Genomic DNA, 16,444 nt, shown 5'->3' on the forward strand with positions numbered 1-16,444 from the left:
GATGGTTTTATGAGTGTTCGGCAGCTCCTTTCTTGTTTGCTTCTTCTTCTCCCACCACCCTGTGAAGAGATACCTTCTGCCGTGATTGTAAGTCTCCTGAGGCCTCCCCAGTCATGTGGAACTGTGAGTCAATTAAATCTCTTTTCTTTATAAATTACTCCCTCTCGGGCAGTTCTTTATAGTAGTGTGAACACTGGCTAATACACCTTCCTTCTTTCCTTTTCTTAACTGGAGGCCATTCATTACCTTAAGTGAAACAACTCAGAAACAGAAAGTCAAATACTGCATGTTCTTACATATAGGTGGGGGCTAAATAATGTGTACACAGGGACATAGAGTGTGGAATAATAGATATTGGAGACTTGGAAAGGCAGGGAAGGGAAAGGGGGTGAGGGATAAGAAATTAGGGATGCAATGTACACTATTCAGGTGACAGTCAACACTAAAAGCCCAGACTTCACCATATATAATATATCCATATAACAAAACTGTACTTGTACCCCTTACATTTATATTAGTTTTTAAAATGCAAACCAGTGTTGTCTCAGTTTTCTAGGAAAAGATATGTGATACTAATAGGTACAAGATGAACCCTTATTCCACTGTTGAATATGAAGACTTCAAAGCAAAAACTTGTCCAATTTACTACTATTCTTATCAAGAAATATAAGTCACAAAAATGTGGCCAAATAACTAGCTATGATAAATGCACTGAATGTTGTAGCTGGGCATTCAACTGAAATGGCTGCACTCTGACTTGACACTAGTGGAAGGAAAAGGCCTCATTGCCAGATTCAAAACTTGCTTTTAACATGGAGGTTTGAAAAATTAAGTTCTTGCCTGTCGTGCTGTATTTGAGGGTGTAATCACCAAGCATTGCATAACTACCTGCTGTACTTCAAAACTGTACCATGTGCTCTCTGAGTCAGCTTTACTTATCATCTTCCCCCTCCTTCTCAGCCTTCTCATGAACAACTGTCAAGTCTTTTTTTTCTTTTCATTTCTTTTTAAAAAAAAAAAAAAATGTTGGTTCCATATTCATTGACACTTTCCTACCACATGATATATGTTGTTGGCTAGCTCCAGCCTGGCTTTCCTTTTTGGTTCTTTCACAAGCTGTTGTGCATTTAGTTATTGTAGGGCTGGATGGGACAGACGGCTAAGTTTCAGTTTGTTCATTTATTTGGCAGAATGATCAGTTCAAAGTTTTAGAAAAAGACAGAACAAATGTACCATATTGATGTACTTTGTCATTTGAGTGGCTGCTTTAGAGTTTCTCATTTTCACCAATCACTTTCATTTTTCCCATTTCATTCAACTCAGCCCCACTCCTCCTCACCCTGACTCCCCACACAGACATGCACAATTGATTTGACTTTCAGGGGTCATAATTATGCTTGCATTTTTGAGGTTTCTGCTAATGGATTTTACCACTTAGCCAAAGTCTTAACATTCTTTTTCTTTCATCCTCACATTGCATTACACCATATACTTAGATTTTTTACTACAATTCTGGAAACTGATGGATACACACACATACATGCACATACAAACTGAATGAAAGTTGCACTGTGCTATTTGCTGGAGAGAATTCCATTATGACAGTTTCAACAAAGCACTGTTACTGGAAGTCACTAGTCAGGACTTTTAAACCATTTATTCCAGCATATTTTACCTTTCAGTACTCTTCCTTGTAGACTTTGTTCTGTTTGCTTGTGCTTTTTTTTTAATGTTTACTTTTCTTTTACAACTCTGCTTTCAAATTGTAAGAAAGAAGAAAAAAATAACCTGTTAATTTAAGAACTGAGAAGGAATTCCTCTTAGGTGAAATGAATATGTTTCTTGAGACCAGCACCATGGTAGACCATCCGTTTGGTTGAACAATGAATGTCTTTCAGCATAGGAATAGGCTGGGTAAGAAGTGAGGCAAAGGGAAACATATTACTGTGAATGGTCACGTGAGAAGCATTTTGAGCTTCTCTAGGCAGCCTGAGAACAATAAAGAAGATGAAAGTAGGTGGGGAACTGCAGATCTAGAAACTTAGGCAATGGTTGACATTCTATATTAAAGAAAAGTGAAGTCTCCAATGTCAGAAATGGCTAAGAAGCTTCAAAATCAGACATAACTAATTCTTAATTCCAAGTTGTTGCCTATGTTACTATAATATGGGAACAACCCTTCTCCAATCACTTTGCACCAAAACTTCACACTAGTCTGCTAGTCATAGATAAATATACAACTCCGAGTAGTTGCTATTTGAGGGTGTGAAATGATTGGAGGCGGTGTACAGTGGGTGAAGAGGTGAGGAAAATCAAAGGCATAAGCAAGAAGCAAAGGCAGAGTAGTGATATAAACTTCAGCAAAAGTAACATTTCAGTGCCAATGGTGGCTGGCAGAAATTTAAGTGCCACCACTTCTCACTCTAAATCTGTAGCAAATATGAGAAGTGAGATTTGACAGCTTTATTTAAAATGTCTTCAATACTGTGGAGTGCTTATTGCATCCAGGAGCTGATTTTTGCATTACAATATAAACTGCATTTAGAAAAGAGTTCAGAGGATATCCCATGATATCAGTTTTAAATTGTGCATTTATGTGTATTGTTAGACAAAGGAGATAAGAAGAAACAGGAGGAGGGAGGTAAAGAAGAGAAGAGGAAGAAAAAAGGAAAAGGAAGACGGGAAAAAGATGTGGCAAAGTTCTCTTCATGTGGACAGCATGAACTTTCTGCTACTGCCCCTCTTTCCTCCTCCCTTCCTTTTTAAACTCTCTTCTTTTCTTCATTTTCTATTTCCCTTCTAAAATGGTTTGGATTTATGTCCTCACCCAAATCTCATGTTGAATTGGAGGAGGGGCCTGGTGAGAGGTGATTGGATCATGGGGATGGATTTTTCCCATGCTGTTCTCACAAGAGTGAGTGACTTCTCATGAGATCTGATGGTTGAAAAGTGTGTGGTACATTCCCCCTTTGCACTCTCTCTCTTCTGTCACCATGTGAAGAAGGTCCTTGCTTCCCCTTCGCCTTCTGCCATGATTATAAGTTTCCTGAGGTCTCCCCGTCATGCTTCCTGTTAAGATTGCAGCACTGTAAGTCAATGAAGCCTCTTTCCTGCATCAATTACCCAGTCTCAGGTAGTTATATATAGCAGTGTGAAAACAGACTAATATACCTTCTTTTATTCCTCCCTTCTTTTCTTCCGTCCTGCTCTCATTGTCTTCCTGGCAATGAAAGAGAACAGATTGCAGTAGAAATGGTATATAACAATTTTGGAGAAAGGCAGCTTTTAATCAGCAACACCTGCATTCTCTTTGGTTTTACTAACATCATGCAGGAAATTAATTGTGAATGAGTGTTCATATGAGTCTCCGAATCTTCAGTGGGATGAAGTATATTTACCTAAATATGGAGGGCAAGTGTAGGCTTCTTAGTGAAGAGCTCGTCAGATGTGGGAGAAAAGTGGGTAAGAATGAGGAAAGGGCTTAATAAAGTTTTTAGAAATACAGCATTGGTTTTCAGAGAAAAGCTGTATGGGGCAACTGAGGCAAAATAATAAGCAATTGGTGGAAACTGGTAGTGTTCTTATCCTTTCTCAAGGACACCAACCCTGCCTTTCAGACCATTTCCCTGTTATTTAGACTCCTATAGATCTTCTTGTTGGCTCTTATTACAATTGAAATCAGTTTATTAGTTGTGTCTTCTCTACTACATTGTAAATTTTATGATGTCAGGGACTGTAAATTGCTTATACAGTGATAGGCACTTACATACTCTTATTAGTATTATTAACCTCTATATATCCCCACCTAGTATAATGCCTGGAGCATGGTAGTCATGAAATGTTTGCCTAAAGAAGGAATAAAATGACAGATGCAGAGGGGAGACACTTAAACTAAAGAGGTCAATGAACTGACCCAGCTTATCCAAAGTGAACATTCTCACCTAAGGGCTAATTGTCAATCAGGTATATGTGACTTTGTATATCATTTATATGCAACTTTGTATATCATTTATATGCCTCCTAAGGATGTTCAAGTGTAAGGAGCATTTGCTTACTAAAATTAAGTCAAATATTTATTAACATAAACAGATTTTTAAAACAATCTGATTTTAGGAAAATTATTTTGCATTTTTTAAAACTTTAGAATTTATTTAGCGTTCTTTGTGACAACTTATGGTGAGTTAGTCATTGTAATAGACATTGTTTTAGTGAATTCTGGCCCTGAATTTCATGTTGAGATTTTCATATAACTCATAATTGAATTTAACTAGATTTGAACTAATTGCTTATTACTTGTTTAATAGATTAAAATGCATGGATTTGTTTGTGTTATGGACTAAGATTCTTGCCCCCTCCCCAACTTCAATAACATTTTTGTTTTATTTGAACTATTTCCTGTGGCAAATTCCTTTAATAATCACTTTCCCCACTGCAAAGTGTGAAGTACAAGGCCTCTAACAAATTATTCAAGTGAATGTTGACGTAAATTACACTGTAGATAGGCTGTCATTAGTGATGACGGGTGTGTCCTTTTCAGAGATTATGATTTCCTGCTTCTTAAAAGAACAGGGAGTGGAAATCCAAGTGGAGACTTGCTTGTGGTTACATTTTGATGACTCAGTATCATGACTGAAATCAAGGACCACATTTTTTTGATAGGTTGAATTTTTGAAATGGAAACAGCGTCATAATTATGGTATTTCAGATGTTCATATGACCTACATTTATACAAGTATTTACAATTTTATTACTTTGCTTCTATATATTTTCTCTGGTGTTTACACATTTCTTTAAAAGAGACATACTACAAAAATTAAATATTTTAATTGACTTTATTTAAGGTGTTTTGAAATTGCTTATTTGTGAATGATTTTAGTTTGTCTAGGTTTACTATAACCTCAACTATCTGTTAGAAAAGAGCACTTTCAGCATTCTCTGATAACTGATAAAAATTTATATTACAGAAGGCTAAGTACTCTTCCCAAAATCTCTTTCCTTTTTCATGTTGGAATTTAGGCTTTAGCTGAGTGAAATAATTACGGGCAAGACTGGACACATCAGACCATTCCAAGGATTCCGATGATTCTCTTGTGCTGTGGAACTGATGGTGTTCTCTGGCATTTAAGGTAGTTTGAGATGGCATACTATTTTGTTGCATAATTCAATAGAATTTAATTCAATTCAATTTTATTGATGAAATAATTAAAACCTACAGAAAAAAAGAAAATAATGTAACACACGATGCGCGATTTAGGTTTAACAGATGCTATTTTGCCATGTTTCTTGAGTTCACAGCTTATTTTTACTTTAAAGAAATAATACATTAAATATCCCAGCAAAGCTTTATCGCTGGAACCCTCCCTTCTCTTGCCTCATAGGTAAACTACTCGCTATTCAGGAATTGGTAATAACCTAATGTTCTTTTACTAAGTATTGAATGAATTCATAAACAATATGCAAAATTGTATTGTGTACTTTTAAACTTTACTTAAATAGTATCACACCCTGTGTATCTGACTGCAGTTTGCTTTTCTCACTTAACTTGATGGTTTTAAGTTGTTAATACATGCAAATTTAGTACATACAGTTTACCAGTAGGAATATATCACAGTTTGTTCATTTCTCTGTGATGTTTCTGCATTTTTGCTGTGATAAACAATACTGCAATGAAGGATCCTTGTGCTTGTCTCCATTGAGCACTTGTAAAGAAATTTATTTAACGTAGATATATGGAAGTGTAATTCCTAACTCATAAGGCAAGTGCGACTTTAGATATTCTAAATATCTAGATAATAGATAATATTCTAAGTATTCTAGATATTTCTAAATTGCTCCCTAAAGTCATTGTATAAATTTACATTTGAAGGTCAATATTTAGGTTTCCTTTCCCCATATCCTCACCAACATGTGGATGTTAATCATCCTAAATATTTTTGTCAACTGAAGACAGGTGAAACCTTAACTTTTCTTTCCCCGTGTAAAGTAGTTGGTTAAGATTTGTTACGATAAGAACAGAAGATATAATTACTTCTTTTTCTTTTCTGTAAGACCTCTGGCATGAGGAATGACATTCATTACATTCCTAGGTTCATGACACAACATTATTAGTCCAGGCATGGCCACATTTTTACTTATCTGTTTGTTTATAAACAATGCCATGGACACCCATGACCTCTCAAACCCCTCTCCCTTTCCATCGCTCAGTCCTAAAGTTTAGTTTGCCTTTTAGGAATTTGTGTGTGTGTGTGTGTGTGTGTGTATGTGTGGGGTTTGCATTTGCTTGTTGCTAAACTTTATAAAGAGAGTATCATATTGAATTGCTTTGGGGGTTTTATTATGTTAAGATTTTCCCACGTTTTTGCATGCAGTTGTAGTTTCTTCTTTTTCATGCTCCATTGTGTGAATAAAACACAATTCATTTAACATTCTCCAGTCAAAGACAATTTGGGATGTTTGTAATTTTTTGCTTTTTGATTATTCTTGTCAACATCTCTTGGTGCGCATGGATAAAGTTTTTGCTTAGTTAAATTGCTATGAGTAGAATTGGTGGGTTTGGGGTATACAAATTTCTACTATACTGGTCTTTGAAATGTTTTGTAAGATCGCCTGTAAACTCATCCAGATCTTGTATTAATTCTGTGTAAGATTTTAGCAACACTTCAATTTCTTTGATAGTGCCATTCAGATGTTCTATGTTTTCACAAGTTAGTTTTCTCAGGTTAACATTTAACAGAAATATGTTCATTTCACCTATGTTTTCAATCTAATTTGAACAAAGTTATTGATAATATTTGCTAGTTCTCTTTATAATTTCAGTTGTATCATTAGTACTGTCTCCTTTGTCATTCATAATATTATATTTGCATTTTCTGTCTCTATCTTTTTATTCATCAGTATTACCAGAAGTTTGCTTTTATTTCCCCTACTCTTAAAATAGCTAGAATTTGTTGAATTTTTCTATTTTATCTTCACCTATTTTGTTATCTTAATTATCTTCTTTACTTAACTTTCTTTGGGCCTATTGCTTGCTCTTAATCTTTTATGTTGGATAGTTACTCTTTAATTTTTAGTCTTTCTTCTTTTCTAATGGGAGCAGTAAAGGCTGTAAATCCCCCTCTCAATGTGGCCTAAGGTATTCCTCACACATTTAGATATACTATTATTATTGTTATTCACCTCTAAGAATTGTAACATTTCTTACCATTTATTTTACTTTTAGACCAATGAGTTTTAATGGGGATTTTGATTTTCCTGTTTCTAACTTCTAACTTAATTGTGTTGCAGTCAAAGAACATGAATTGTATAATAGGTCTTATCTGAAGTATTTTGAGATTTCTTAAATGTCATAGGATGTAGTCAACTGTGATAACTCTTCCATATGTGTTTGAGAGGAATATGTTTTTTTCCACCAGTGTTTTCTTTGATGAGACTATATTAGCCTGGGAACGTGCAAGGGAACAGATGAGGAGCTATGTTGATATCTAGGTATAATGCCGTATAACTTGTAATTGAATTGTGGATTGTACAATTTTGAGATTAATGAGATAAACCTGACTCAGATGAGACACTGGCATATGCCAGATTTGCTTAGATGTAGATTGCTTTCAGATCTAGAAAGATAATGTCACGGCAACAGAAAGCCTCAGCTTTCTTGTATGTTATGGTCCGCAAGTGGTGAAAGGGAAACACCATCAGTGCTGAAGAATGTAACTAAGATCTCTGTGGTATACCTTGACTACACTTGCTTTCTTCTCTCTGTGCTTTGTGTAAGTAAACACTACTTGATTTCCACAAGCAGTGCCAGTCAATATTTATTATAGACAAATGTCAACAAAGTGGTTGTGTACCTGACACACAATTTTTTTAATGCTGCTTCACCAGCCGGAATTCTCCACGGCCAGTGGCACCTCTGCCCAGGTTTTGTCAGGGCCACTGGGCCCTGGCATCTGGACAAGAGGGAGACAGTGGCACCCCAAAACTCAGAGATGCCAGCAACCGTGGATCCCAAGGGTTGTTACAGCTTTTGCTCAGGGAGTCCTGAGTTCTGAGCCCCAAGGAAGTGTTACGGCTCTCTTTCTTCCTGCTGCCTGCAACTTGGTGAAGGTGGGTATGTCACACATCTCGTTTGGTCCCAACGCCTGGAGCTCAATGAACGGGGGTGTGTGGTGCCCAGCGGTTTTTTTCACTCCTGTAGCTTGATTAGCAGGAGTGTGTGTAAACAGCACCTTTTACACCTACTCTTCCACGGGTTCTGGGTTCTTGTCTCATGACCAAGAGGAATGAGGTATGGTGGACATCAGAGGGCGAGCAAGGCAGAGAAGAATTTTATTGAGTGACAGAAAAGCTCTCAACAACAAGAGGGGACCCAAAGTGGGTAGCCCTCTGTGATGATGAGTCCACAATTTTTATGGGCTCAGAATGGGGAAGCGCATGCTAATTGGTCCACGGGCAGGCCTGGGAAAAGCAGCATTCAATTGGCTAAAAGGCATGGGGGAAGTTTTCACTCCAGTTGTGGACTCCACCCAGAACTGGCAGCTCAGGTTCTCAGGCTTCAAGCTGTCTTTGGTTTGAAAGTCAGTTTTCATCAGGAAACCTTTCCTGTCTGCCTAGGAATTCATCTGTCTCCTGTTGCTATCATACCTAAGGTCACTTTTTCATGTGTTCCGCCAATTAAATTGTCTCTTCTTTGAATAATCTGATTAAATCCTTTGTCCTTTGTATCTTGAATTGTTTGCTTTTCTTATACATTTCCACACATACACACACACACACACACACACTCTGGACTTTACAACTTCCTCTTAGGTGCAAAACAAATATGGTCTCTTGGATATGGACTATTTCTATATTTATAGTAATTTTAATGTACAGAAAATTTTTAATTTAATGTCATACACTTACAAATACTTTATAGTTTCATTTTCTTTTTTCATTTTCACAATTCTTTAAATATTCTATTCAGAGAATACTACATGCCAGGTACTAGATCTAGGGGTAGAGCAGCAAACACAATAGACAACGTGCCTATTCCCTTCTCAGCATTGATAATAATTGATATAAAAAAAAGTAAAACAGGGTTATGATATAGTGAATGGTAAGCATTAAGTGTGGAGGTTCATAGTTTATTTCTGATGGCCAAAAACAAGCCCTTTTGATTAGAGCAGAGAACTTGTTAGGTGAGGAAGGGAGCAACCCATGTAGATATTTGTCTTGTTTAAAATTTTTTAACTGCTCTGATGACATAGCGTTTACTCCTATACGTTCTTGTAAAATATTTTAAAAATTAGCTTTTCATATTCAGGTCTTTAATCTGTTTAAAATATTTTTGTGTATATTTTGAGGTAAGAATCTAATCTGAACTTTTTCTATGCAGAAAGCCAACTATTTTAACACCATGGATTACGTAGGCCATTCTGTCTCCACTGTTTTGTAATGCTGCCTGTTGTACACCTTTGGCTTCATATGTAATTGAGCCTTTTAAAGTAAGCTTTGTATTCTGTTCTATTGGTCTACTTATTTGTTTCTGTACCGAGATCACTAGTTTAATTACTGTGTTTTTGCAGTAAGTCTTGATTTCCAGTTGACTCTTTCCTCCTCTTACTAGTTTTTATTTTCTAATTTGTACTGATTATTCTTGGCTTTTCATCTTAAAATATATATTTGAGTATGAACTTATCTAGTTTTATAAAAAATTTTAAAAATATTTTATTGTCACATGTCAATTCATTTAATGAGGATTGCTGTCCTCAAGCTATTGAGTTTTGTCATCCAGGAAAGGGCATATATCTCTATGAATTTAAGTCTGCTTATAAATCCTTCAGTGAAGATTTTAATATTTTATAAAGTTTACATTTATTTCTAGGTAATCTACATTTTTCAACTTTTAATACTTTTTAAAGGATTTTTTTTTTTTTTTTTTGCTTTTGGAAATATAATTTTTTTGGTATAATGATCTGATATTCAGCAACCTTACAGGGCATCCTCATTATTTTAAATATATTTGTTGGTAGAGTCTCTTTGACTTTCTATTTAGACAATAAACTAAAGTGTGAATAACAAAAAAAAAGTGAATAACAAAAACTCTTTATATACTTTTTTTTACAATACTTAGCCATTTTATTTATTTTCTTTCTTGTCTGTTTTTGTTGGCTAAAATTTCTTTTTTTGTTGTTTTGTTTTGTTTTTTGGGTTTTTTTGAGACAGAGTCTTGCTCTGTCACCCAGGCTGGAGTGCAGTGGCGGGATCTTGGCTCACTGCAACCTCCACCTCCCATGTTCAAGCAGTTCTCCTGGCTCAGCCTCCTGAGTTCCTGGGATTACAAGAGTCTGCCACCATGCCCTGCTAATTTTTGTATTTTTAGTAGAGATGAGATTTTGCCATGTTGGCCAGGCTGGTCTTTAACTCCCGACCTCAGATGATTAGCCCACCTCAGCCTCTCAAACTGCAGAGATTACAGGCATAAGCCACCACTCCTGGCCAATTTCTAATAAATTTCTAATAAAATGTTTAATAGCATATGTGAATATACATCTTATTATATATGCATATATAAAAATAATATACTATACATAAAATATATTAAATTTATCATTTTACCATCTTTTAGTTACATGATTGCACATTAAAGGATTTCAAAAATTGTAAATTCCATATTAGGTACATTCTAGTATATGAATTGTAAATTCTATACTTATACAAGAAAATTGCATATAAATAATACACAAAGGACTATGCTTATTTTCTATTGTTCAATTATCTTTCTATTCTAAGATATCATATTAGATTATTATGAATTTTTAAATACATTATTAAATATTATTTGCCAATATTTTAAGTATTTTTGTTGACACTTTAGCATCCATTTATATTTTAGGTAAGGCTGGACTTCCTTTTTCCATGTTTTTACTGTGTTTTTCTATTATTTGATACCAAAATTATAATAGTGTAATAGAAAAGAATTGGGAGTTTTTCTGCTTTTACTACTTTGGTAATAGTTTGCAAAAGTTAGGAATTATGTGTCCTTTACCTGTTTGTGGATGTCTCCTATAAAATACCTGTCTACTTTTTGTTGGTTATTTTGTTAAATGTAGCTTTTAACTGTTGATTAAGTTCTAACTATTTAAAAATATATTCCAATTTTCTATTTATTTGTGAGTCATTTTGGTAGTATTGGTTTTTCTAGAAAATTGCTCTTTTAATCTGACTTTTAAAATAAATTGTTCTAAATTTGGGCCCTTTATTAAGGTTTTTAAACTTGTATTTTGTTACTAGTTATTTCCTGTATTTTTTTCTTAAGGTTTAGTCATGACTGCCTCTCTTTATCTTGAGCCATCTTGCCAAAAGCATGCTTAAATTTATTAGCTTTTCAGAAAAACAGTTGTCGCATTTGTTATTTCTCATCATTATGTTTAAATCTATTTCTGTTATGTTATCTACCTTTTCTCTACATTCTTGGCACTTGCCTCATTGTTTGTTACATTTTTGTGGTTATTAAAATCGGTATTCATTCACAAAGGTTAAAAACAGTGTTAAAAAGAAGTATAAACTAAAACTATTTGTCCTACTTTTATCCCCATCTGCTCAATTTCTATGCAGAGATTTTACACAGTTATCTTTATGCGCACACACACAATTATTGCCCTTCTTTTGTTACTTAATATCAGATATGTTATATTTTAGAAATTTACCTATACCACTACATTGTGAGATTTAAATAAATTTTTAAAGCTGATTAGTATTTCATTGTATATTTGGATAATTATTTAACTATTCCCTTTTGATGGATATTGATTTTTTTCCAAACTTTTGCTATCATAAACTCTGATGCAATGGTAATAGTTTACTGCATCTGACTTATCTTTACATATATTTTTGCTGAATCATCTGGCAACAAATTACATACACTATGACACCCATATATATTTTACATGCATCTCTGAAAGATAATGATATTCTCCTATGCAATCACAATTTTATTGTCATATCTAAGAAAATTAACAATAATTCCATATATAATTTAAAATACAATTCTTATTCATATTTTTTCAATTTTCCAAAATATATCACATATATGTAAAAACCTGGAGTTCAATCAAGTTTGACAAACTGCATTAGGTTGTTGCATCCCTTTAGTTATTTTGAATCTAGAACACTCTCGCTCCCTTTTTATTTTTTATTACACTGAGTTTTTGAAAATTCCAGACCAGGCCGGGCACAGAGGCTCACGCCTGCAGGCAGATCACCTGAGGTCAGGAGTTCGAGACTAGCCTGACCAACATGGCAAAACTCCATCTCTACTAAAAATACAAAAATTAGTTGGGCAGTGTGCCGGGCTCCTGTGATCCCAGCTACTTGGGAGGCAGAGGTTGAAGTGAGCAGAGATCATGCCAGTCTGGGTGACAGTGAGACTCTGTCTCAAACAGAAAGAAAGAAAGAAAAAAGAAAGAAAGAGAGAGAGAGAGGAAAATTCCAGGCCAACTGTGGCATACATTTTATCATATTCTGGATTTTTTGGATTGTTTTGTTTTCTTATCACTGGATTCAGGGTAAGCATTTTTGGCAAGAATTTTACATGAAGTATATTGTGTTATCAATATTGGTTATGTTAACTGGCATTATTGGTGATGTTAGGTTTGGTCATTTTATTAAGGCAGTGACAACCAGATCTCCCTTTTACAAAGGTACATTTTCCTGTGAAATTATAAGTGATCTTTGGATTAATAATTCAAAAGTATGTGAATATTTTCTATTTTAATAAGATTTCACTCAGTGGTTTCCACACTCATTATGATGCTTGTCTGAATCAATTATTGAATAGAATTGCAAAATCATTGATTTTCTAATTCTTTCATTCCTTTTACATTTATTAGCTGTGATTCTTAAAAGAACATCCCTTTTCTTTTCTCCCTTCTCTCTTCTCTCTTCTAATAAAACTACACTCATCATTTAAAAAAAAATGTATAATAATTCATTGCAATCATTATCTTTCTTAGTGCTCAAATTATTCCAAGTTTGGCCAGAATATGCTGCTTCAAGAAAGCTTCTCCTTTTGACCAACTCTATTTGTTAATGAGAACATTCTTGATTTTTGAAATTGCATTTCAATATGATTAAGATTGAGCATCTTTGCATATGTGTAAAAGCAATATGTATTTTTTTTTACTGTGAAGAATTTATTAATATCCTTTGCTCATTTTCAGTTAGGTTGCTCATTGTTTTGTTATCAATTTGTATGAACTTTGTTAAATTTAAAAGGACTAGAACTTTGGCTTTGGTTTTAAATACATCACATTTTTGTGACATTATGATTTTATGTTTTGACTTTATGATTTTTTCTTTTTGCCAGAAAGATTTCAATAATTTATCTTGTTAAAATGATCTCTTTTTTGTTCGTGGCTTCTAGAGTTTGTATCAGTTAGATAAACCTTTTGCAGTCTAGATTCTAAAGGAATTCTACTATGTTTTCTTACAGGACTTTCTACCATGTTTTATTACAGGACTTTTGTGACTTTATTTTTACATTTATACCTTTGATCTATTATGATTTTATTTCTGTTGTATGGTATGAACAATTAATTCAACTTTATGTTTTTCTAACAGTTTAGGGTTTCCCACTTCATTTATTAAAAAATAATTTTAGCTTTTATTTTAGATTCGGGGGCACATGTGCATGTTTGTTACATGGGTAAATTATAGGTATATTATGATGCTGGTGTTTGGGGTATTAATGATCCTATCACCCAGGTAGTAACCGTCACCGATAGTAGCCAATGGGTAGTTTTTCAGTCCCCACCTCCTCCATCTCTCTCCACTAAAGTAGTCCCCAGTACCTGTCGTTCCCATCTTTATGTCTATATGTACTCAGTGTTTAGCTTCCACTTATAAGTGAGAACATGTGGTATTTACTTTTCTGTTTCTGCATTAGTTCGCTTAGGATAATGGCCTCCAGCTGCATCCATGTTTCTGCAAAGAACATGATTTTGTTCTTTTTTATACAGCTGTGTAGTAGTCCATGATGTATAACCAAGTCCCACATCATTTTTAAATAGTTGATATTTTTCCCTCTGGTTTGAGATGATACTTTTATCATTTGGTAAAATTCAAAATTTATTTGGGCCAATTTCTAGTCTTTAGATTCTGTTTTTAATGTACCTACACCACCAGGTTTTAACTACTGAACAATCGTAGTATATTTTGATGACCTTGTGTTTTCTCAATCTTTGGTTTTTAGTCATAAAAAGTTAACATTTTAATATAGTTGTAGAATTACTTTTCCTAGTTAAAAATGTTCCTGGCATTTTTATTTGTATTATGTTCCATTTATAAATTAACTTAAAAAATAAGTTGTTAGTATTACTATCTAAAAACATGACATAGTTTTCTATCTGGTCAAGCTGTTTTTTAAAAATATACAATTTACAGGCCAGGCGCGGTGGCTCACACCTGTAATCCCAGCACTTCGGGAGGCCGAGGCGGGTGGATCACGAGGTCAGGAGATCGAGACCATCCTGGCTAACATAGTGCAACCCCGTCTTTACTAAAAATGCAAAAAATTAGCCGGGCATGGTGGCCGGCTCCTGTAGTCCCAGCTACTCAGGAGGCTGAGGCAGGAGAATGGCGTGAACCCGGGAAGTGGAGCTTGCAGTGAGCCGAGATTGCGCCACTGCACTCCAGCCTGGGCGGCAGAGGGAGACTCCGTCTCAAAAAAAAAAAAAAAAAAAATGACATATCTTTCTATCTGGTCAAGCTGTTTTTAAAAAATATACAATTTACAAATGTCTTGTTAATTTTATTTTTAGCTTTTAAATTCTTTGTTACTGTTGTAAATGGTATGATGTCTTTCATTATGTCATGTAACTTGTTTGTATATATAAAATGTACTGATTTGGAAACTTATTTATTTGTAACCATTACCTTAAAATAGTTTAATTCATTGTAGGAGAGATTTTTGTTGTTGTTGTTGTTGAATGTTTTATTTTTTTCCAGGTAATTAATCATAAAATAATGAGTTTTTGTGTTCTCTTTTTCGTTCTTCACGCTTTTTCTTGTCTAATTCTAGCAGTAGAAAATGCTAAATGATAGAGGTGACAATATCTTTGTCTTATCTCTAACTTTAAGAAGAGTACTGTAATATTCCCAAATACTAGAGGTTGCACAAAGCAGTTCATCCCTATTCAACCGTACCCTATCCCAGTTCATCCCAGGTGAAAGTCTTAGTAACTGCAATACAGCAGCCTGACAGGAGCTATACATACGCTGCTGGTCACTTGAGTTGGGCTCGTTACTGCCATTTGGCAGGTGAGTGAATACACTACAGATTTTTTTGAGTCTGCACTCTAGACTACGTTCCATATCAACTGTCTTGATTCGAGTTCTCTAGAAAAATACCACAAAATAAGGAAATGCTTCTATGATTACTGTGGAGGGAGTGCAGGAAGCAGAACACGGAAGAGAAAGACAAAGGTAAAATTTCGGGTAAAGTCCTGGCCTGATCCTGCAGATTGAGAAAATAACTCTAGAGGGCAAAATACACTTCAGAGATTGTCGCAACTCAAGGCAAGTGTGTTGGACTGTCATTTTCTCAAATCAAGGAGTGACTGGTTAACATCCCTTAACATTCCACAAGGGATGTAAACTCCCAGGCATCTCTCTGTCCCATGGGAAAAATAGCTCCGTCAATCTAAGCGCCATCCTCTCAGGAGAGTCGCAGGTACGACTTTTTAAGCAAAAACAGAAGCTAAGGAACAAATGCCCAGAAATAAGATAAGTGTTATGAGAAAATCTCCATAGAACATCAACTATCACCTACAATTGATATTTTTTCCTATTGATTTAATATTGAGAGAAGTGTGTTGAATTTTCCAACATTTGCTTATCAAATTTTCTTTGTTATTTTATTGTATCTGCTTCACATATTTTGTGCTGTGTTCTTAGATGCAAAAAGATGTTTTATCTGTACAATGACTCTCTCCATACATAATAGTTTTTGCCTTACAATGTTTTTGTTTTAACTCCTATCTTGTAGGAATAGCAAGCACTGAATATGCAAGGAGAGTTGCTAGTAAGAGAGAACATCAAAGTGGAAATAGTCAATTCCTGTATGTTCTCTTAAGCCAGAGTTAGCGAACTTTTTCTGTAAAGAGGCAAATTATAAAAATTTCTTATTTGGCCATTCAGTATCTTTTGCAGTTACTCAACTCTACTGTTGTAGTATGAAAGCAGCCATAGACAATATACAAATGAGTGGGCATGGCTATGTTCTAATAAAACTTTATTTATAAAACTTCCTGTCAGTGCCCATTGCACTGACTTTGTAATACCTTATTTGCAGTTAAGATAGTGCTAAACAAAGAGTTGGCAAACTACACAGGAGCTAAGAAAAAAATTTATGTTTTTAAAGGGCTGTAACACACACAGACACACACACACACACAGACACACACAC

At 34.7% G+C, this 16,444-nt stretch overlaps 1 protein-coding gene across 12 annotated transcripts in view; it reads left to right on the forward strand.

Annotated features, from left to right (window-relative positions):
- The window catches only part of LOC105493253 (solute carrier family 7 member 11), a 788,950-nt gene that overhangs the window by 689,612 nt on the left and 82,894 nt on the right, over positions 1-16,444 (forward strand). For all 12 annotated transcript variants that reach the window (XM_071093030.1, XM_071093026.1, XM_071093035.1 and 9 more), the window contains one exon: positions 5,017-5,126. In XM_071093030.1, the coding sequence (XP_070949131.1) occupies positions 5,080-5,126 (47 nt within the window). In that variant the 5' untranslated portion in view covers positions 5,017-5,079. The remainder of the gene's footprint in view (positions 1-5,016; positions 5,127-16,444) is intronic.

The sequence above is a fragment of the Macaca nemestrina genome, chromosome 3, assembly GCF_043159975.1.
Source record: "Macaca nemestrina isolate mMacNem1 chromosome 3, mMacNem.hap1, whole genome shotgun sequence".
NCBI lineage: Eukaryota > Metazoa > Chordata > Mammalia > Primates > Cercopithecidae > Macaca > Macaca nemestrina.